Source organism: Pseudophryne corroboree (assembly GCF_028390025.1).
Source record: "Pseudophryne corroboree isolate aPseCor3 chromosome 6 unlocalized genomic scaffold, aPseCor3.hap2 SUPER_6_unloc_5, whole genome shotgun sequence".
In the NCBI taxonomy this organism is placed as follows: Eukaryota; Metazoa; Chordata; class Amphibia; order Anura; family Myobatrachidae; genus Pseudophryne; species Pseudophryne corroboree.
Genome location: NW_026967606.1, coordinates 225,051 through 247,542, shown reverse-complemented (window position 1 = coordinate 247,542; position 22,492 = coordinate 225,051). Strand labels below are relative to the sequence as shown.

The 22,492-nt window shown below is 45.9% G+C and overlaps 1 protein-coding gene across 1 annotated transcript in view; it reads right to left on the bottom strand.

The window, feature by feature from the left end:
* The window catches only part of LOC134985626 (uncharacterized), a 218,509-nt gene that overhangs the window by 37,951 nt on the left and 158,066 nt on the right, over window positions 1-22,492 (bottom strand). Inside the window, exons 11-14 of the mRNA XM_063950447.1 lie at window positions 13,493-13,552; window positions 12,468-12,527; window positions 11,615-11,674; window positions 10,723-10,782 (exon numbers count right to left, since the gene is read on the bottom strand). Coding sequence (XP_063806517.1) covers window positions 10,723-10,782; window positions 11,615-11,674; window positions 12,468-12,527; window positions 13,493-13,552 — 240 coding nt within the window. The remainder of the gene's footprint in view (window positions 1-10,722; window positions 10,783-11,614; window positions 11,675-12,467; window positions 12,528-13,492; window positions 13,553-22,492) is intronic.

The window sequence follows — 22,492 nt, the reverse complement described above, 5'->3', positions numbered from 1 at the left end:
GTACCTGGTGCAAAGTGTATAACGTGCTGTACCTGGTGCAAAGTGTATAACGTGCTGTACCTGGTGCAAAGTGTATGACGTGCTGTACCTGGTGCAAACTGTATAACGTGCTGTACCTGGTGCAAAGTGTATAACGTGCTGTACCTGGTGCAAAGTGTATGACGTGCTGTACCTGGTGCAAACTGTATAACGTGCTGTACCTGGTGCAAAGTGTATGACGTGCTGTACCTGGTGCAAAGTGTATGTTGTGCTGTACCTGGTGCAAAGTGTACGACGTGCTGTACCTGGTGCAAAGTGTATGACGTGCTGTACCTGGCGCAAAGTGTATGTTGTGCTGTACCTGGTGCAAAGTGTATGACGTGCTGTACCTGGTGCAAAGTGTATGTTGTGCTGTACCTGGAGCAAAGTGTATGTTGTGCTGTACCTGGTGCAAAGTGTATGACGTGCTGTACCTGGTGCAAAGTGTATGACGTGCTGTACCTGGTGCAAAGTGTATGATGTGATCTACCTGGTGCAAAGTGTATGACGTGCTGTACCTGGTGCAAAGTGTATGACGTGCTGTACCTGGTGCAAAGTGTATGACGTGCTGTACCTGGTGCAAAGTGTATGTTGTGCTGTACCTGGTGCAAAGTGTATGACGTGCTGTACCTGGTGCAAAGTGTATGACGTGATCTACCTGGTGCAAAGTGTATGACGTGCTGTACCTGGTGCAAAGTGTATGACGTGCTGTACCTGGTGCAAAGTGTATGTCGTGCTGTACCTGGTGCAAAGTGTATGTTGTGCTGTACCTGGTGCAAAGTGTATGACGTGCTGTACCTGGTGCAAAGTGTATGATGTGCTGTACCTGGTGCAAAGTGTATAACGTGCTGTACCTGGTGCAAAGTGTATGACGTGCTGTTCCTGGTGCAAAGTGTATGATGTGCTGTACCTGGAGCAAAGTGTATGTTGTGCTGTACCTGGTGCAAAGTGTATAACGTGCTGTACCTGGTGCAAAGTGTATGACGTGATCTACCTGGAGCAAAGTGTATGTTGTGCTGTACCTGGTGCAAAGTGTATGATGTGCTGTTCCTGGTGCAAAGTGTATGTTGTGCTGTACCTGGTGCAAAGTGTATGATGTGCTGTTCCTGGTGCAAAGTGCATGTTGTGCTGTACCTGGTGCAAAGTGTATGACGTGCTGTACCTGGTGCAAAGTGTATGTTGTGCTGTACCTGGTGCAAAGTGTATGATGTGCTGTTCCTGGTGCAAAGTGTATGTTGTGCTGTACCTGGTGCAAAGTGTATAACGTGCTGTACCTGGTGCAAAGTGTATAACGTGCTGTACCTGGTGCAAAGTGTATGACGTGCTGTTCCTGGTGCAAAGTGTATGTTGTGCTGTACCTGGTGCAAAGTGTATAACGTGCTGTACCTGGTGCAAAGTGTATAACGTGCTGTACCTGGTGCAAAGTGTATGATGTGCTGTACCTGGTGCAAAGTGTATGACGTGCTGTACCTGGTGCAAAGTGTATGACGTGCTGTACCTGGTGCAAAGTGTATGACGTGCTGTACCTGGTGCAAAGTGTATGTTGTGCTGTACCTGGTGCAAAGTGTATGACGTGCTGTACCTGGTGCAAAGTGTATGACGTGCTGTACCTGGTGCAAAGTGTATGACGTGCTGTACCTGGTGCAAAATGTATGTTGTGCTGTACCTGGTGCAAAGTGTATGACGTGCTGTACCTGGTGCAAAGTGTATGACGTGATCTACCTGGTGCAAAGTGTATGACGTGCTGTACCTGGTGCAAAGTGTATGTTGTGCTGTACCTGGTGCAAAGTGTATGACGTGCTGTACCTGGTGCAAAGTGTATGTTGTGCTGTACCTGGTGCAAAGTGTATGACGTGCTGTACCTGGTGCAAAGTGTATGACGTGCTGTACCTGGTGCAAAGTGTATAACGTGCTGTACCTGGTGCAAAGTGTATGACGTGCTGTACCTGGTGCAAAGTGTATGACGTGCTGTACCTGGTGCAAAGTGTATGTTGTGCTGTACCTGGTGCAAAGTGTATGACGTGCTGTACCTGGAGCAAAGTGTATGACGTGATCTACCTGGATCAGTGTGCATAGGAGGTTCTACCTGGTGCAATGTGTATAAGCGCCACTACTGTGTGGTGTAATGTGAATTGACACTATTATGTGGTCACGCCCCTTCCCTATGAAGCCACGCCCCTAAAATTTTGCTGCGCGCCTAAGGCGCGCACTACCTGTTCTTTATGGTCCAAGTGGTCTAACACCAATTCACTTTCTGCCTAAGGGCACCAAAATGTCTAGTTACAGCTCTGGTGCAGGGTGTCCTGCATGCTACACAGCCCAGCAGCATTGTCACCCCATCCCCCCATCTTGCAACACTTTTGTAGTGTCCAAACAAGATTAAAATTAATAAGAACCTTCATTCCGATGGGACCCAGAAAAAGACCGGTAGGACCCCAATTTTTAAAAGTGAAGGGTCCCTGGGACCCACTTTTTTTTTGGCTCAGCGCGATCACTGATTGTGTGTGGAATAATGTCTAAGGGCCATTGCAGTATGTGGAATAATGTATACTGGGCATTACTATAAGGAGGAAAAATGACAAATAATGTAAGGGGCATGAATCAGGATTATTTTTCTTTCCTGTGGTGGCTAACGTCTGGGCGTGCAGGTTGCAAAACTGGGGTATAAGGTAGTCTTTTCCTGCAATGCTACGCCCTCCACGCAAAGCCATGCCCATTTCGACAAAGCCACACCCCTTTTTGCCAGCGCGCGCCTGCGGCGCGCGCATTTTTCTACCTTTGCTAGTGACAATTACGGGGTGTATGGGGGGGGCGCCGAAGGATTTTTTGGCTTGGGGGAGAAAAATTTCTAGTTACGCCACTGGGTGAGAGCCTATGTTTGGGAAGACCGGTCAGGAGACTATTACAATAATCAATGCGGGAGATAATGAGAGCATGGATTAGAGTGTTAGCAGTGTGTTGTGTAAGATAAGGGCGTATTCTGGATACGTTTCTTAGATGTATGACTGTGAGACAGATTGAAGTTACATATGAAGAAGATGAAAATTCTTCCTATTGGATGTGGCCAAATTTGATCTATTTCCTCCCCAGTGGTATCATCGGGGTCATTGGCAGCTGGTGTGCCACATAGGCGGCACGTGTCCAGAAAGGAGGTGTGCCCTAAGGGAAGGAGGTGCGGCCTTGTGGTACGACCTCATTTTCATCACTCCAGAAGCATACTCTGCATTCTCAGGACGCTCTACCTGCATGATAATGTCATAGTGAATATAGGTATACACCATGTAGTAGTACATTGTATGGAAATCTACAGAGTATAAGTTACAGGGGAGGCATTGGCAATCTCTTGTAAATCCACAGGACTCTATTCAGGATGATATCAACGAGTGTTTCTGCATTTTTATCGTAACACCGCTATGCAGCAAAGGGTTAACGGAGAAGAGAACGCAATTATCTTCTCTGTTACTTCCCATATGGCTGAATATCACGCAGTAAGGAGCAATCTATTGCTCCGTATTATGGTTTAACGTTTCATGCTATTCAGCAAGTACCTATAGATTGTAAGCTTGCGAGCAGGGCCTTCCTACTTCTATGACTGTTTGTTATCACCCAGTTTGTTATTGTTATTTCAAATTGTAAAGCGCAATGGAATTTTCTGCGCTATATAAGAAACTGTTAATAAATAAATAAGTAGCAAACTGTTAAACTTGCCGATAAAAGTTTATTATATAACGGCATTTCAGAATGGCGTTTTATAAAGAAAACCGTAAAAATCATGATATCTGCAGGGACAGAGGGAAATTTTCCCATCACTCCCTGCAGGATCTTGAAACGAGCGCCAATTGTAAGTCCAGCTCCAGCCTCCCAAATGTAAATATCGGTTAAAATGTGTACATAGGCTTAGTTAGACTGTATACATTTATATTTCTGGGGTTTTATACATATATTTTATATATACATTTTATGTTTCAACCACAGATAGATATATATATATATATATATATATATATATAGGCAACCGCTCCTCACACTGCAGACATAACAATGCCAATAGGAGACTACAGGACTGAGCCTGCGTAGAACCAAAATGGAAAGGTTTTGTTTTCGGAATTCCAAAAAAGGTAGCACGAGCTTAACCTAGAGTGACCCGAATCAAAGCCGGCATGGAATAACACTAAGGAAGAGAGGAGAAGGGCAAAGATAATAGGAGACCAGCAAAGAAGAATGGTACTGCAAAGAATGGGGAAATGGAAAAGCAAAGATGTTAGGACAGATGAGACACAAGCTAGGACGGAACAGGGATAAATGAACAAGAGTGGCATGAAATAATGTGAGCACAAGAACACTGAAACTCAGAACCAGTAGGGGGAGCTATTGTTAGTAGCAGCATAGAATGTTAGCTGGAGTAGTTGGACACAAACAGAAATGTAACTCAATAGAAAATAGTCATAAAGAACAGAAACAGAAGTAACCAAAAAGCATCAAGGCAGACAATGAGGCTGGTACTAGGCTGGACACAGGAACACTGCGGAGAAGGGTAATTGAGCAACAAGGCAAAGGTTTCCACTAAAGCTAGAATCACAAGACAAGGGCTCCCGCTGCAACCGGAAACTATGACCAGCAAGGTATGAAAGGCAGACACAGGATATAAAGGGAGCATGAGCTAATCATGCCTTGAGCACAGCCAAGCCTTCCTTAATTGAAAATGCAGTGCAGCTGTCCAGCTGCACATTCCCAGGCTCCCCTGTTTCCTTAGCAACCCAGCTGCCATACTAGCTAGCATCCTAGGTGGCTTAGGAGCCGGCGGCCAGGGAGCGGAAGTTCGCCAGCATCCGGTCGCTTAACAATGACCAGACGTAGTGGAAGTCAAGGGCTTTTATAGCTCATGACAGTAAGCCTCCCCCACCCCAAGGAGGGGCCAATGAACCCATAGAACCTGGCTTCCAAGGGAACTCTTTGCAAGAAGGACCTCCTCAATCTAGGAGCATGCAGATTCTTGTCCCACAGAACCAGACCATATCCGTGACTCCATCTGTGACTAGGCGTGCCTGCCAGGGCGCACGGAGACACTGTGAGTGTCTCCATCTGAAAGGACGCGCGCCCGGATGGAAACACTGCCCATTCACTTTAATGGAGAGCATCTTCGTCTGGGTGGGTGCGCGCACCCAGAGATTCTTACAGTGGCTGTGTGCTCTGTGCACTCCAGGCGTGACTAGGCGGATGAATCGCCTAGTCACGCCGGGAGTGCACGCCTGCGACTAAGGGGGGTAAGATAAGGCACGCTCCATCTGTAGTACAGTCCACGGTGATCCAGAGAGCACAGACCACATCAAGGGAGGCTTCCCTTGCCAAAAGGTTTGGAGAGAGGAAGGCCTTTACAACAATCAGGTATTGAGGCCTGGTATAGAGAATTGAACTGCCCCGATAAAAAAGAAGAAAGGGGGAGTGACAGGATAGCACTCCCAAATCTGATACCCTACAAGCAGATGCAATAGCTAGTAGGAATAAGTCCTTTGCAGTAAGCAACTTAAGATCCACAGATTCCAGGGGTTCAAACGGAGATTCCTGGGGAGCTCTGAGAACCACTAATAAATCCCATCGAGCTACCGGAGGTACAAAGATGGCTAAACTCTGAGTACTCCTTGGAGAAGGGTACAAACATCTGGTAGTGGAGCAATTTTTCAATGGAACCATAGGCACAGCGTCGAGATGTACACTTTCCAAGTTGCTAGGAGGAGTCCTAGGTCAGTCCAGTTTGGAGGAATGCAAGAATCCTAGATACTTAAAAAACCTGTGGGTTGTAGTGTCTTGTATGCACCACTGAAAGTATGTGTGCCACACCCGATAATAGATATGGGCAGATGCCAGTTTCCTTGCTTAAAGCATGGTTTGGAAAACTGATCGGTAGAATCCTTTTGACCTTAGGATGGATGACTCAAGAGCCATGCCATCAAAGACAGGTGAGCTATGTCCAGGTCTAGACAGGGACCCATAGATAGCAGGGCTGGTCACTGAGGAAGTAGAAAGGGAGAGTCTATGGATAGGCTCTGTAGATTGGAGAACCAATGATGTCCGGGCCATGCTGAAGCTACCAGTATGACGTTGCTGCCTTCTTGTTTGAACTTCTGAAGAACCCATGGGAGCATGGATATTGGAGGGAAGACATATGGCAGATAGAAGTTCCACTGCCTGGTCACGGCGTCTACAAAAGTTGCTGGTGAATGTCTCATTCTGGATACGTATATTGGAACCTTGTGGCTGTGTCTGGTGGCCATGAGGTCCATAACTGGCTAGCCCCATTGTGTGCAAGGAGCAGGAAGACCTCTGGATGTCACGACCACTCTCTGGCATGCACATCGTGATGGCTGAGAAAGTCTGCTTCCCAGTTTAGTACTCCTGGGATGAAGACCACTGAGATGGCCGGAAGGTTGCGTTCGTCTCTCCGTAGAAGCTGAGCCACTTCTATTATTTCCAACTGACAGCGGGTGTGTGCCTGATGGTTTAGATAGGCTACTGTTGTAGCATTGTCAGGCTGGATTTGAACAGGCTTGCCCTGAAGAACTTCCTGTGCCCAAGTGAAGAGAGAGCTCGTAACTCAAGGACATTTATTGGTAAGAAGGTTTCTACCAGGGTGAAGCGGCCCTGAAAGAAGAGTTGTCTGGTACAGGTGCCCCATCCTTAGAGACTGGCATCTGTGGTCAAAAGGACCCAATCTGGTATACAGGAGGGTTGCCCCTTGTCCAGGTGTGGCATTTGGACCACCATGTTAGGGATAGTCAAACAACCAGAGAGAGGACCATCATCTGGGACCTGATCAGATGTGGGTGTCCACCGGGACAGGTTCAGATGTTGCAGGGGCCTGAAGTGAAACTCTGCTCACTTCACCATATCAAAGGTACAGACCATTGATCCCATGACTTGCATGGCTGAGTGTAAGGATACACAGCAACTGCGGAGCAAGTGACATATCTGTTGCTGTAGAATTGATATTTTGTTTGGGGGCAGGAAAAGCCTCTGGACCTAAGATTCCAGGAGCACTTTAGATGTATCAAGCTTTGTGAAGGCGTGAGGGCTGAATTCTTCCAGTTGATCAGCCAACCGTGTTGTTGTAGGAAGGCAATGGTCAGATGGAGATGGCGGCGTAGCACCTCCGGGGAGTGTGCCACATGGAGCAGGCCATCCAGATAAGAGTGTACTCTGACTCCCTGGGTTAGGGTTAGGGTCTGACTCCCTGACGACGTAGCTGTGCTGCCATAATAGACATTTTGGTAAAGACCCAGTAGGGAGACCAAAAGGCCAATGCCCAAAATTGGTATTTTTGGTGAAGAATTGCAAACCACATGTATTGTTAGTGAGAGGGTGCTATAGGGACGTGCAGGTAAGCATCTTGAAAGTCCAGAGACACCATAAATTTCCCTGGCTCCATCGCTAGAACAATGGCCCTCATTCCGAGTTGTTCGCTCGCTAGCTGCTTTTAGCAGCCGTGCAAATGCATAGTCACCGCCCACGGGGGAGTGTATTTTCGCTTTGCAGGAGTGTGAACGCCTGTGCAGCAGAGCGGCTGCAAATGCATTTTGTGCAAAACAAGACCAGCCCTGTAGTTACTTATTCTGTGCGATGATTGCTGCGACGAGTGACACGGTAATGACGTCAGATACCCGCCTAGCAAACCCCCGGCCACGCCTGCGTTTTTCCAAACACTCCCAGAAAACGGTCAGTTGCCACCCAGAAACTCCCACTTCCTGTCAATCTCCTTGCGTCCTCCAGTGCGACTGAAAGCGTAGCTAGAACCTGTGCAATGCCACGATGCTCTTTGTACCAGTACGCCATGTGTGCGCACTGCGGTGCATATGCATGCGCAGTTTTGCCATTTTTTTAACTGATCGCTACGCAGCAAACAACGGCAGCTAGCGATCAACTCGGAATGAAGGCCAATGTTGTGAAGGGTTTCTGAAGGAGGGACTGTGCAAAAGAATTGCTGAGGGGGTTATATTTTAGACCACTTTTTGTACCCAGGTGTCTGTTGCAGTTAGTATGTGCAAACTGGAGGTCAGCCTCCCACCCTTGGGTCCCCCAGGGGGAGGCCTGCTCTTGCAGTCCATTCCTGCTTGGGCCTGGGTTTTGTAGCCTTAGTAGACGTTGCTTGTCTAGGAAAGGCATGACCTTTGGCTTTACCTTGTGGGTGAAAGTCATAAAAAAGTGGAGGTCCGAGCCCATGGTGTAGAGGCCGAGAGCAGGAAAGCCGTCTTGGCGGCCTGCCAGTATAGCCATAATTTAATCTAGTTCTGCTCCAAACAGGATATTCCCTGTGAATGGTAAGAATTCCAAGGCCTTCTTGTAATCCATATCTGCTTTCAATGAGAGGAGCCAGAGGATGCGTTGGGGAAGCACTGAGGTAGCCAATGCATTGGAGGCTAGGAGACCAATGTCTAAAGCTGCCTCACCTAAATAGGAGGCAGCCTCTCTGATTTGTGAGAGGTGCAACAGGCTTTCTGAGGGAAGTCCATCTTCTAAGGCATTAGCCCAGTGTTCACTAGCCTTGGCCACCCAGGAAGCTGCCACAGTAGGTCTGGTAATAGCACAGGAGTACAAAGACTTAAGTCAGGCTTCAATCCGTCTATTCGTAGTTTCTTTTAAGGAAGAGGTTGAAGGAACAGGCAAGGTGGATGATTTCACGAAACGTGCTACATGAGAATCCACCAGTGGAGTCTCCCACTATGTACAGTCAGCAGCTGGGACAGGGTAGAAAGAAGTTGACCTCTTACTAGGTAGTGGAAACTTTTTTTACGGAGTATTCCAAGCTTCACGTCTGAGTTCCATAAGATGTTCAGACTGAGGAAACTCTGCCTTAAGCACCTTCCAGCGCTTAAACAATTGTGCCTTTTTAGATCCATGAGCAGGCTTATCTTCATCAATATGAAGGATAGATTTTACCTCTCTTACCAGTGCAGACACATCCAGGGCCGAATGTCCCTCCTCCCCTTCCTGAGGGAGACAACGGCCTCCTGTCCTTCACTAGATTAAGCCTCTGAATCTGTTACTGAGGTAGATTAAGAGGAGAGGACAGTGGCCCTAGTGGCTCTATCTTCCTGTAACATCTGTTGAAAAGCCATGGAGGTTTGTGCCAGGTTCTGTACTGAGGTAGAGAGCACATCCACCCAAGGTGGGGGCATAGCTGTGACTGGTATAGTCGGAGGCATGGCTGGAGCAGGCATAATAGGATGTACCTGCTGTGGAATTCCCATAGGGGGAGTAACAGCAGGCGTTGCCAGGCGGTCAGACATCTGACCCAATAACTGATAATAGGAAACCCATAGGGTGGCCTCATGGAAGCAGCCCCAATGTTTTAAAGGTGCAGCTTCTGCCAGCACCAAAGCAAAATTGGGGATGCCTGAGCATGAAGGCAGGGTATGGGGTGGAAAACAGGGCATCTTGGAATACCAAAAGCCTGACCTTCACCACCACATAGAACCCATGGTATTCCCTGTGGACCCCCTGTGGAACCTAAATAAGAAACTTGGATTTACCCATGTGATAAGTAAGTGCTCCTGAAGAGGAGTCATAGATGAAGGGCATACCTCCCGATTGTCCCACCCGCAGGCCCCGGTGTCCCACAGTGGTGGTGGTGGTGGGGCAGTTGAGAGGTCTCCTGTCACTCTGCTCAGCAGATCAGCAGAGAATAGACAATGTGCGCATGAGAGACAGGAGGGACTGGGGGCACGCCAGTAGCTAATAGAGCGCTCGCCATGCCGGCACTGTGACTGTTATGTGAGGTGCAGCAGGCGGTTGCAGCATTGCCATGAAGCCACACACCCTTTTATCGAGACCACGCCCCATTTATGGCCGGGAGCAGAACTCTCCCGCGGCTCCAGACTTTAAATCTGAGAGGTATTGATGATGGAGAATCCATAGTAATATACCCGACACTGCTCCGACGCTGCTGTTTGTAACTCCCTGTGTTGTGATGACATCTCTGTGTGACCCCCATGTGACATCTCTGTGTAATCCCAGTGTGACATCTCTGTGTGATCCCCATGTGACATCTCTGTGTAATCCAGTGTGACATCTCTGTGTGACCCCCATGTGACATCTCTGTGTGACCATGTGACATCTCTGTGTGACCCCATGTGACATCTCTGTATGACCCCATGTGACATCTCTGTGTAATCCCAGTGTGACATCTCTGTGTGACCCATATGTGACATCTCTGTGTGACCCCCATGTGACATCTCTGTGTAATCCCAGTGTGACATCTCTGTGTAATCCAGTGTGACATCTCTGTGTGACCCATATGTGACATCTCTGTGTGACCCCCATGTGACATCTCTGTGTGACCCCATGTGACATCTGTGTGACCCCCATGTGACATCTGTGTGACCCCCATGTGACATATGTGTGACCCCCATGTGACATCTCTGTGTGACCCATATGTGACATCTCTGTTTGACCCCCATGTGACATCTCTGTGTGACCCCATGTGACATCTCTGTGTGACCCCCATGTGACATCTCTGTGTGACCCCATGTGACATCTCTGTGTAGTTCCAGTGTGACATATCTGTGTAATCTCAGTGTGACATCTCTGTGTAATCCCAGTGTGACATCTCTGTGTAATACCAGAGTGACATCTGTGTGATCCCAGTGTGACATCACTGTGTAATCCCAGTGTGACATCTCTGTAATCACATTGGTGGATATAGTAATATACCTGACAATACTCCGACGCTGCTGTTTGTAGCTCCCTGTGTTGTGATGGAGCCAATATGATCTGTAACAGAGAATCTGTATTAGAGAACACACATAATATGTCTGGAAGGAGGTGACATTGCTGCTCTCCAGTGTAACCACCTTGTGACATCTCCATGTGACCCCCATGTGAAATCTCTGTGTGACCCCCATGTGACATCTCTATGTGACCCCCATGTGACATCTGTGTGTAATCCCAGTGTGACATCTCTGTGTGACCCCCATGTGACATCTGTGTGTAATCCCAGTGTGACATCTCTGTGTGACCCCCATGTGACATCTGTGTGTAATCCCAGTGTGACATCTCTGTGTGACCCCCATGTGACATCTCTGTGTAATCCCAGTGTGACATCTCTGTAATCCCAGAGTGACATCTCTGTGTGATCCCCATGTGACAGCTGTGTAATCCCAGTGTGACATCTCTGTGTAATACCAGCGTGACATATCTGTAATCCCAGTGTGACATCTCTGTGTAATACCAGCGTGACATATCTGTAATCCCAGTGTGACATCTCTGTGTAATCCAAGTATGACATCTCTGTGTAATCCCAGTGTGATATCTCTGTGTAGTTCCAGTGTGATATCTCTGTGTAATACTCGTGTGACATCTCTGTGTAATCCCAGTGTGACATCTCTGTGTAATACCAGAGTGACATCTCTGTGTAATACCAGAGTGACATCTCTGTGTAATACCAGAGTGACATCTCTGTGTAATACCAGAGTGACATCTCTGTAATCCTAGTGTGACATCTCTGTGTAATCACAGTGTGACATCTGTGTGACCCCCATGTGACATCTCTGTGTAATCCCAGTGTGACATCTCTGTAATCACATTGGTGGATATAGTAATATACCTGACAATACTCCGACGCTGCTGTTTGTAACTCCCTGTGTTGTGATGGAGCCAATATGACCTGTAACAGAGAATCTGTATTAGAGAACACACATAATATATCTGGAATGAGGTGACATTGCTGCTCTCCAGTGTAACTACTCTGTGACATCTCTGTGTGATCCCCATGTGACATCTCTGTGTGACCCCCATGTGACATCTCTGTGTGATCCCCATGTGACATCTCTGTGTGATCCCCATGTGACATCTCCATAAATCCATTTATGTGACATCTTCATGTAATCCCCATCGTGTCACTTTTGTAATCCCAGTGTGACATATCTGTGTAATCCCTGTGTGATATCTCTGTGTAATCCCAGTGTGACATGTTTGTATAATCCCAGTGTGATATATCTGTGTAATCCCAGGGTGATATATCTGTATAATCCCAGTGTGATATCTCTGTGTAATCCCAGTGTGGTATATCTGTGTAATACCAGAGTGACATCTCTGTGTAATCCCAGTGTGACATATCTGTATAATCCCAGTGTGATATCTCTGTGAAATACCAGTATGACATCTCTGTGTAATCCCAGTGTGTTATCTCTGTGAAATACCAGTGTGACATCTCTGTGAAATACCAGTGTGACATCTCTGTGAAATACCAGTGTGACATCTCTGTGAAATACCAGTGTGACATCTCTGTAATCCTAGTGTGACATCTCTGTGTAATCACAGTGTGACATCTCTGTGTAATCCAGTGTGACATCTCTGTGTAATCCCAGTGTGACATCTCTGTGTAATCCCAGTGTGACATCTCTATGTAATCCCAGTGTGACATCTCTGTAATCACATTGGTGGATATAGTAATATACCTGACACTGCTCCGACGCTGCTGTTTGTAGCTCCCTGTGTTGTGATGGAGCCAATATGACCTGTAACAGAGAATCTCTGTAATCCTAGTGTGATATCTCTGTGTAATCCCAGTGTGACATCTCTGTAATACCAGTGTGACATCTCTGTAATACCAGTGTGACATCTCGGTGTAATCCCAGTGTAATATCTCTGTAATCCTAGTGTGATATCTCTGTGTAATCCCAGTGTGACATCTCTGTAATACCAGTGTGACATCTCTGTATAATCCCAGTGTGACATCTCTGTGTAATACCAGTGTGACATCTCTGTATAATCCCAGTGTGATATCTCTGTGTAATACCAGTGTGACATCTCTGTATAATCCCAGTGTGATATCTCTGTGTAATCCCAGTGTGACATCTCTGTGAAATACCAGTGTGACATCTCTGTGAAATACCAGTGTGACATCTCTGTGAAATACCAGTGTGACATCTCTGTGTAAAACCAGAGTGACATCTCTGTAATCCTAGTGTGACATCTCTGTGTAATCCCAGTGTGACATCTCTGTGAAATACCAGTGTGACATCTCTGTGAAATACCAGTGTGACATCTGTGTGTAATCACAGTGTGACATCTTTGTGTAATCCTAGTGTGACATCTCTGTGTAATCACAGTGTGACGTCTCTGTAATCCAGTGTGACATCTATGTGTAATCCCAGTGTGATATCTCAGTGTAATACCAGTGTGATATCTCTGTGTAATCCCAGTGTGACATCTCTGTGTAATACTAGTGTGACATCTCTGTGTAATCACAGTGTGACATCTCTGTAATCCAGTGTGACATCTATGTGTAATCCTAGTGTGATATCTCTGTGTAATACCAGTGTGACATCTCTGTATAATCCCAGTGTGATATCTCTGTGTAATACCAGTGTGACATCTCTGTGAAATACCAGTGTGACATCTCTGTGTAATCCAGTGTGACATCTCTATGTAATCCCAGTGTGACATCTCTGTAATCACATTGGTGGATATAGTAATATACCTGACAATACTCCGACGCTGCTGTTTGTAGCTCCCTGTGTTGTGATGGAGCCAATATGACCTGTAACAGAGAATCTGTATTAGAGAACACACATAATATGTCTGGAAGGAGGTGACATTGTTGCTCTCAAGTGTAACTACTCTGTGACATCTCTGTGTGACCCCATGTGACATCTCTATGTGACCCCCATGTGACATCTCTGTGTGATCCCCATGTGACATCTCCATAAATCCATTTATGTGACATCTTCATGTAATCCCCATTGTGTCACTTTTGTAATCCCAGTGTGATATCTCTGTGTAATCCCAGTGTGACATCACTGTGTAATCACAGTGTGATATCTCTGTGTAATCCCAGTGTGACATCTCTGTGTGATCCCCATGTGACATCTCTGTGTGATCCCCATGTGACATCTCTGTGTGATCCCCATGTGACATATCTGTGTGATCCCCATGTGACATCTCTGTGTGATTCCCATGTGACATCTCTGTGTGATCCCCATGTGACATCTCTGTGTGATCCCCATGTGACATCTGTGTGATCCCCTTGTGACATCTCTGTGTGATCCCCATGTGACATCTGTGTAATACTAGTGTGACATCTCTGTGTAATACCAGTGTGACATCTCTGTATTCCCAGTGTGACATCTCTGTGTGATCCCCGTGTGATATCTCTGTGTCATCCCAGTGTGACATCTCTGTGTAATCCCCATGTGACATCTGTGTGAACCCCATGTGACATCTGTGTAATCACAGTGTGACATCTCTGTGTAATCCCAGTGTGACATCTCTGTGAAATCCAGTGTGACATTTCTGTGTAATCCCAGTGTGACATCTCTGTATAGTTCCAGTGTGACATATCTGTGTAATCCCAGTGTGACATCTCTATGTAATCCCAGTTTGATATCTCTGTGTAATACCAGTGTGACATCTCTGTATAATCCCAGTGTGACATATCTGTGTAATCCCAGTGTGATATCTCTGTGTAATACCAGTGTGACATCTCTGTATAATCCCAGTGTGACATATCTGTGTAATCCCAGTGTGATATATCTGTGTAATCCCAGTGTGATATCTCTGTGTAATCCCAGTGTGACATATCTGTATAATCCCAGTGTGACATCTCTTTGTAATCCTAGTGTGACATCTCTGTGTAGTTCCAGTGTGAAATCTCTGTGTAATCCCCATGTGACATCTCTGTGTCATCCCAGTGTGACATCTCTGTATCATCCCAGTGTGACATCTCTGTGTAGTTCCAGTGTGACATCTCTGTGTAATCCCAGTGTGACATCTCTGTGTAATCCCATTGTGACATCTCTGTGTAATACCAGTGTGACATCTCTTTGTAATCCTAGTGTGACATCTTGGTGTAGTTCCAGTGTGACATCTCTGTGTAATCCTAGTGTGGCATCTCTATGTAATCCCAGTGTGACATCTCTATGTAATCCCAGTGTGACATCTCTGTGTAATCCCAGGGTGATATATCTGTGTAATACCTCGTGTGACATCTCTGTGTAATCCCAGTGTGACATCTCTGTAATCCCAGTGTGACATCTCTATGTCATCCCAGTGTGACATCTCTGTAATCCCAGTGTGACATCTGTGTCATCCCAGTGTGACATCTCTATGTCATCCCAGTGTGACATCTCTGTAATCCCAGTGTGACATCTCTGTGTCATCCCAGTGTGACATCTCTGTGTCATCCCAGTGTGACATCTCTGTAATCCCAGTGTGACATCTCTGTAATCCCAGTGTGACATCTCTATGTCATCCCAGTGTGATATATCTGTGTCATCCCAGTGTGACATCTCTGTGTAGTTCCAGTGTGACATCTCTGTGTAGTTCCAGTGTGACATCTCTGTGTAATCCCAGTGTGACATCTCTGTGTAATCCCAGTGTGACATCTCTGTGTAATCCCAGTGTGACATCTCTGTAATCACTGTCAAAGTCAGAAAAATATCTCTATACATGCTGCCATATTTGCACCTCACGCTGGTCCACGCTGCGCATGCGTACGCTCTCCCGTGAAGGCGCATACCCGCAATAGCGTGCACCCGCGGGCGCACGGTATGCGTATTTACGGTAGAGTTTATGTAGTCGTAGCGTGCGACTCATTCGTTACACATTTTCATAATTAATGTAGTTTATAGATCATGATCCCTTTAATGGTTCCTGAAAGTTTGGTTAATATAGAACGTCCCTGAACGGAGGAATCCCTCTTTGTATTGTACGAAGGGTCTAACAGGAATCATATAGCAGTGTTTGGTACCCATCGGAAGAGTATTTAATTAACAATATTCCGGTGTTGGTTTGGAGCGTATTAATCGCTCGTGCGGATAGTTATGGACATAAGAAGTTTATGTCCATTTCTATTATTTACTCATACTCAGGTATGCGGCGGGAAACCCAGTTTCCCACCCACCTGAGCTGTTGGAAATCGTCACAGCCCACCTGTATGAATCAACCTATGACCTTTTGTTATGATGCGAAGCCGAATTCCTGTGTCCAATGGACGACAAGATTGTAGGGACCATTGGATTGCATTGTGTGTGGGGCATAAATAGGCAGGCCGACCACATCCAGCTCTCACTCTTCAACGGTTCTCATTGCTGAAAATCGGGTGCTGGATGTCCAGGCGCATGCGATCGTTTCCCCTTGTGCGTAAGTTTTCTCTCCGTAATCATTGTCTTACTGTGAGCCAATTTCTCTCATCTCTTTCCATTTCTCTCTCTCTCTCCTTTCTCTTTTCTCTCACATCTCCCCTAGACTAGTATTGTATTGTATTAGATAGTATTGTATTTTGGTTAGGAAGTCTCTGTTATATTGTAGTGTATCATTTGTACTGTTATTCTTTTTACAAGTATATTAGATATAATACAGTTAATAGGCTTTGGACCCTAAACCAGTATCTGTGTATTTTCTATAGTTTTAAAGTGTTCACTTGAGCGTCGGTGACGCTCAAGCAGCTTTGTAGTTAGTTAGGTTACACAAGGTTGCACATACACCCTGTATTCACATTAAGGTATTCTGTGTATTTCATTGATAAAAGGTTTATACATAAAGGTATAGCGTTGTGAGCGTCTGCGCCGCTGGTGATCTCCTCGTGGTCTCGAGCGTACGCTACGCCATAGCGAATCATTACTCTAGACATAACCAATAACGTGCTGTCCAGTGATCACTGGGCCGTGAGCGAACGTGACGCTCGAGCGTCTCGCCTACGGCTGAGCGATCGTTACGCAACTAGCGTACCCTTACGGTATTTCTTAAGTAAACAGCGTACAGTGTTCAAAGACTTCATTAAGGGTTGTTCATACGACAAAAGAATTTAGTATTGTCAATTGGGGACTCGTCCTGTCCTTCTCATATCTGCACTAGGTAGATCAGCAGACATTATCCTCCAGCAAAGGGTGGGAGGTTGTCTCGCAGTGCTGACGGGATAAGCGTCTGCTTCACTTAGATAAAGAGTGCTGAAGGAATCCGGGAACCGGAAGTAAGAACAAAACGCTTGTGTCTTTTAAAACTGTTTATTTTTCTTCTGTCTTGCGTATACACGCACGCATACATATATATCTACATTTCTTTTTCAATTTCGTATATCACTATTCCTGTTTGCCAATTTTTATAGTTGATAGAAAGTGCAAAAAGAGATTTGCTGTTATTTCATAGTAGAGGTAATAGTTAAAGTATAGACCAACACACGGCTTGTCTAGGAGATAAGGCAGCCAGTGTGGTGTGCGGTAGATGATCAGGGATCATCTACATTGATAAAAGTAGAAATTGTGTTACGGTGGATCTTTGTTTTGCGTACACGTGTCTCTAACAAAGACTAGCGTACGCAATCCAAAGGCAGACGCACGCAGCGTACATTACGCAACGTAGCGTCCGGTTACGCCCACGTAGCTCAAGTCACGAAAAGTTGAATTTTAGCGCAAAACGATAATTAACGCAAAAGCGGTAGTTAGCGCAAAGCGGTAAATAGCGCAACAGGCGATAAATAACGCAAGTCTATTTTTGGAAATCTGAAATTTAGTTTAACAGATCCTGCTCCTAATTGGTAACACAGCTGGGCTGAAGAAAATTTCTGCGCAGAAATAGATATAGAAACAAAGTGTACATGTGTTGAGTGAGTGTGTTTTTATCACATAAGTTTATATAACTTAGAGGTTGAACCAAAAGGAAAGTCGGGTACTCGTCGAGGAACATACGTGTAAGTGACATATACGGTGGCTAGGGAGGCATCCCTGGTTAAATAATATTTGAGCATTAGAGTATAGCGGACCATAAGGTAACAGACCAGGAGGTCATAAGGTAACAGACCAGGAGGTCATAAGGCAACAGACCAGGAGGTCATAAGGTAACAGGTAAAATAGACAAAGAGGTCCGCTATAAAGGTACAAGAGGCACAACGCCTGGGGTGTTGGTGCAGAACCCATATAGGCCATACAAGCTCATGCTGAAGGAATTCGCAGCCGAAATTTTCGATTCCATTGATCTTTCAGTACATGACAAGTAGTGCTTATGTACTGAACGATTGTACCGCACGTAATTGTGTGCAGTAGTTAGTAATCTGACCTAATACCATTAGAGTAAAGTGGTCACAAACGCTATTTGTACATTCTGACGTGATTTGTGTAATTTTTTTATTTTTGGAAGGGAAGTTCGCTGGTCACTCAGGAACTATCTAACAACCCCACCTTTACTGGAAAGAGTAAGTGTCCTGCGGGTAACCCTCATAGGTTCCAGTAAACCGAAGGTTCCATAGGGGCCCTGTATCGAGTACGCCAGCACCATATCGGTGTGATCAGGTCGTATTGGTCGAGGTGGGCGAGTGAGTGGGGTACTCGGTAAACCGCCACCGCCGGCCTATTGTGAATAATTTGGTTTGCTGTAAGGGTTCGCTGAAGACCGTGATATAAAGATCACAGGAGTAGTAAGCAACACCTGCAGATTATGGGGGCCAATTGTTCAGGTAGGGGGCGATCAACCTCGGTTCGGGTTGATTCAGAGAACCGACCAGTAGGGTCGGCAAGGTACATCATGTGTGAAAAATACGGAAGTCACACAGAGGTTTTATGTGATGAATGGGAGAGAATGACTGTACAAGACAGGGACAAATTCCCAAGAATAGGTAGCTTCAGCACAGAAGTGTTACAAAATTTAAGGAGGAGGATATGTCTCATAAAATCAACAAAGAGACGAATTCAACATCATGATTATTTACAGTTATGGCACCAGGAAGGTGAGATACAGAGAGGTTTGGCTCTGGCGGCGGGGGCTGGTCCTAACAGAAAATTGATTGCAACAGCCCCGCCACCACCATATATATCAGGAGAGAAGTTGATTGCGGAGAGAAACGCACTGGGTTGTAAAACACAAACACTTAGTAACCCTGTAAATGTTAATGATGTTAACCAAGTAACTCATGCAATTATTAACCCGTGCAAGTTGTACCCTGTTTTGAACCTTCCCCAGGAGTGTGATCAAGAAGACGATTCGGCAACAATTTCAGCTCTCTCTCTCGCAGCCACTATAGCAGAGACCACAGTAGGCACAGCTCCACCCACGAGATTAGCGAAGGCCCCTAGCGGAGGGATAGGTGAGGTCGTGTCAACGGGTAAGTACGGCACCATGCATTACACTGAAACAATTTCCCCACAAGCTGTAGAATCTACACAGAATGAAGTTGTTAGAGTTAATCCAGTTAAGGTGATAGTAGTTCCCAATGGGAAAACGGATGCATCAGGAGCCACACCCATTAGGAACATTGCCATGTATTGCCCGTTTACTAGAATGGAATTGAGGACTATCGTGTCTGAATTCCCAGACCCCAGAAAAGATTTGGTGGCAAGCCAAAAATACATCAGGGATCTAGGAAACACTTTAGAGCCCAATAATAAGGATTGGCAGATAGTGCTAAGAGCTTGCTTACCTTCCAATGTCGACTCAGTTCAATTCTTGGCTGATTGTGGACTAGACAAAGATATACCACTTACCGATGTATACGACAAGGATAATGTGAAAAGGATAAATTTGCAGCTAAAAGAGTATTTCCCAGCTGTTGTTAAATGGAATAAAATATTTTCCATTAAGCAAAAGGAGTCCGAAACGGCAACAGAATATTTTCACCGGGCACTATTAGAAATGGCAAAATACACTGGTATAGAAGACATTAGGACCAACCCAAACCATCAAGAAGTAGCAGTATCTGTACTGATGGATGGTTTAAAGGAAACATTAAAGGCTAGGGTACAGACTACGCAACCATGTTGGCGAGGTCTGTCAGTGTCCACCTTGAGAGAGGCTGCTATTGATCACGACAGAAACATCACCAGGCACAGAGAGTCGCAAAGTGATAAGTTAATGTCAGTAAGTATACAGGCGCTGACCACAAAGCAGCCTGCGTATGTACCATCGAATCCTGTAAGTAAGTCAACTGTAATAACTTGTTATTCCTGTAACAGACCGGGACACTATGCACGAGAATGTAGAGTAAGAAATGTACCAAAATCATACCAACCCCCTAGACAATGACACAACACAAAACATTGGGATCAGGATCCACAGAGGCGGAGTTATGAGCCACATACAGGGGAAACAAAAAGATACCCCCCGAACAGAGATTGGCATGCCTCTGGTAGTTCCCAGTTAACCCCCTCACAAGTAGTCGCTGCCAGCGGGATACAGGGAGGCCACCATACCCAATAGGGGTGTGGCCATACCTGTAATCTGCAGCCAGTAAAATTGATTGCCAGTCTTGGAAGTGAACCAGAGATCGCAATCAATGTAGCTGGTAAAACTTTAAACTTTCTTGTAGACACAGGGGCGGCCAAGTCAGTGATAAATTCGACAGTGGGCATGAGAACCACTGGTAGGACAATTCCAGCCATGGGAGTAACAGGAGTAGTCCAGCACTACCCTGTTAGCAAACCAGCCGAGATTACAATAGGGCCTTTACATACCAAGCATTCCTTTTTGCTGGCTGCATCTGCACCAACTAATCTCCTGGGTAGAGACTTACTATGTAAAATGGGTTGCGTCATTTATTGTACTCCTGAAGGTGTATTCTTGGACATTCCTGAGAATCACGCTCAGGAGGTACGAGACATGTTAGACTCCCCATCAAAATTAATGTCACATTCCATTATGACAAATAGGAGTCCATCCCAAGTAGAAGAGATGACATCTCAGATACCAGAGTCACTTTGGACAAAAGATGGACAGGACACTGGATTAATGGCAAACGTAGCTCCAGTAGTTGTACAAGTAAAAGATGGTAGGATAGCTCCAAAAATCCCACAGTATCCTCTGAAGCCAGAGGTGGAGTTAGGAGTTTACCCAGTAATAGAGCGCTTGCTACAACAGGGCATTCTGGTGAGAACGTCCAGCACAGCCAATAGTCCCATCTTCCCTGTTAAAAAGAGTGGGGGGAGGGGTTACAGGCTAGTGCAGGATCTAAGGGGGATTAACAAAATAGTTGAGAGTCAGTTCCCCGTAGTGCCAAATCCAGCTGTCATCCTAATGCAAATTCCTCCCACTGCCAAATTTTTCACTGTTATTGACCTCTGCTCCGCTTTCTTTTCGGTACCTCTGCATCCTGACAGCCAATATTTGTTTGCATTCACATACAGAGGAGTCCAATACACGTGGACTCGGTTACCCCAAGGTTTCATAGATAGTCCAAGTATATTTTCTCAGGCTTTGCATGATTGTTTACAGTCTTTCCAAACAGAGAGTGGATCAGTATTGATACAGTATGTGGATGATTTACTACTGTGTTCTGATTCATTGGAAGCATCCCTGAAGGATACGAAACAGCTCCTGTTTCATCTTTCAGACACAGGTCACAAGGTTTCCAAAGACAAGTTGCAATTATGCCAAACTAAGGTAAAATATTTGGGACACTGTCTAACACAAGGACTGAGACACCTGACCGCTGATAGAATCCAAGCCATTAGAGACATGACACTGCCACAAACCCAGCAACAGATCAGGACGTTTTTAGGAATGTGTGGGTATTGCCGTAATTGGATCCCAGGGTTTTCCATATTGGCGTTACCTCTGCAGGAAATGGTCTCCTCAAACAAACCTGATAGGATTTCGCATACTGACGAATCCGAAACAGCATTTGAGAGACTCAAACAGTGCCTAACGCAGGCGCCAGCACTAGGTATGCCAGACTATGGGAAACCCTTTGAACTATACGGAACAGAAAGTGCTGGTTGCGCAGCAGGTGTACTAACCCAAAAACACGGTGACGCCAGCAGGCCAGTTGCATATTACAGCGCTCAGCTAGACACAGTAGCGCGATCCCTCCCCACATGCTTGCGTAGCGTTGCGGCGATAGCATTGCTAGTGACAAAAAGCGAAGATGTCGTGCTAGGCCACAACCTCACAATCCATACACCACATGCGGTATCTGCCTTATTGAATTCTGCCCAAACCAGACACGTCTCATCAGCAAGGTTTACAAGATGGGAATTGGCATTAATGGCCCCAGTAAACATCACCATAAGGAGATGCAGCGCATTAAATCCTGCAACATTTCTCCCAGGTGTGCCTGGTCAGACACAAAGGGTGGAAGGTGAGAGTGATGGGGAAGGAGGATTTAATACAAAGGAAGATACACATGATTGTATGGAATATTTGACCCAAAATTTTACCGCAAGGCCTGACATCAGTGACAATCCACTGGAAGATGCAGAACTCACGTTCTACACTGACGGTAGTTGTCATAGACAGTCAGACTCGGGAGACTTGTGTACTGGATACGCAGTCGTAGATGACCAAGACACCATAGAAGCGGAACCGCTAGGTCCACCTCACTCAGCCCAGGTTGCTGAACTGGTCGCCCTAACCAGAGCATGTGAATTGGCTAAGGGTAAGTCAGCCAATATCTACACCGATTCTAGATACGCCTTCGGGGTAGTACATGATTTCGGAGCCCTATGGCGCCTCAGAAATTTCATGACGGCAGCTGGTACACCGATAGCGCATGCAGCTT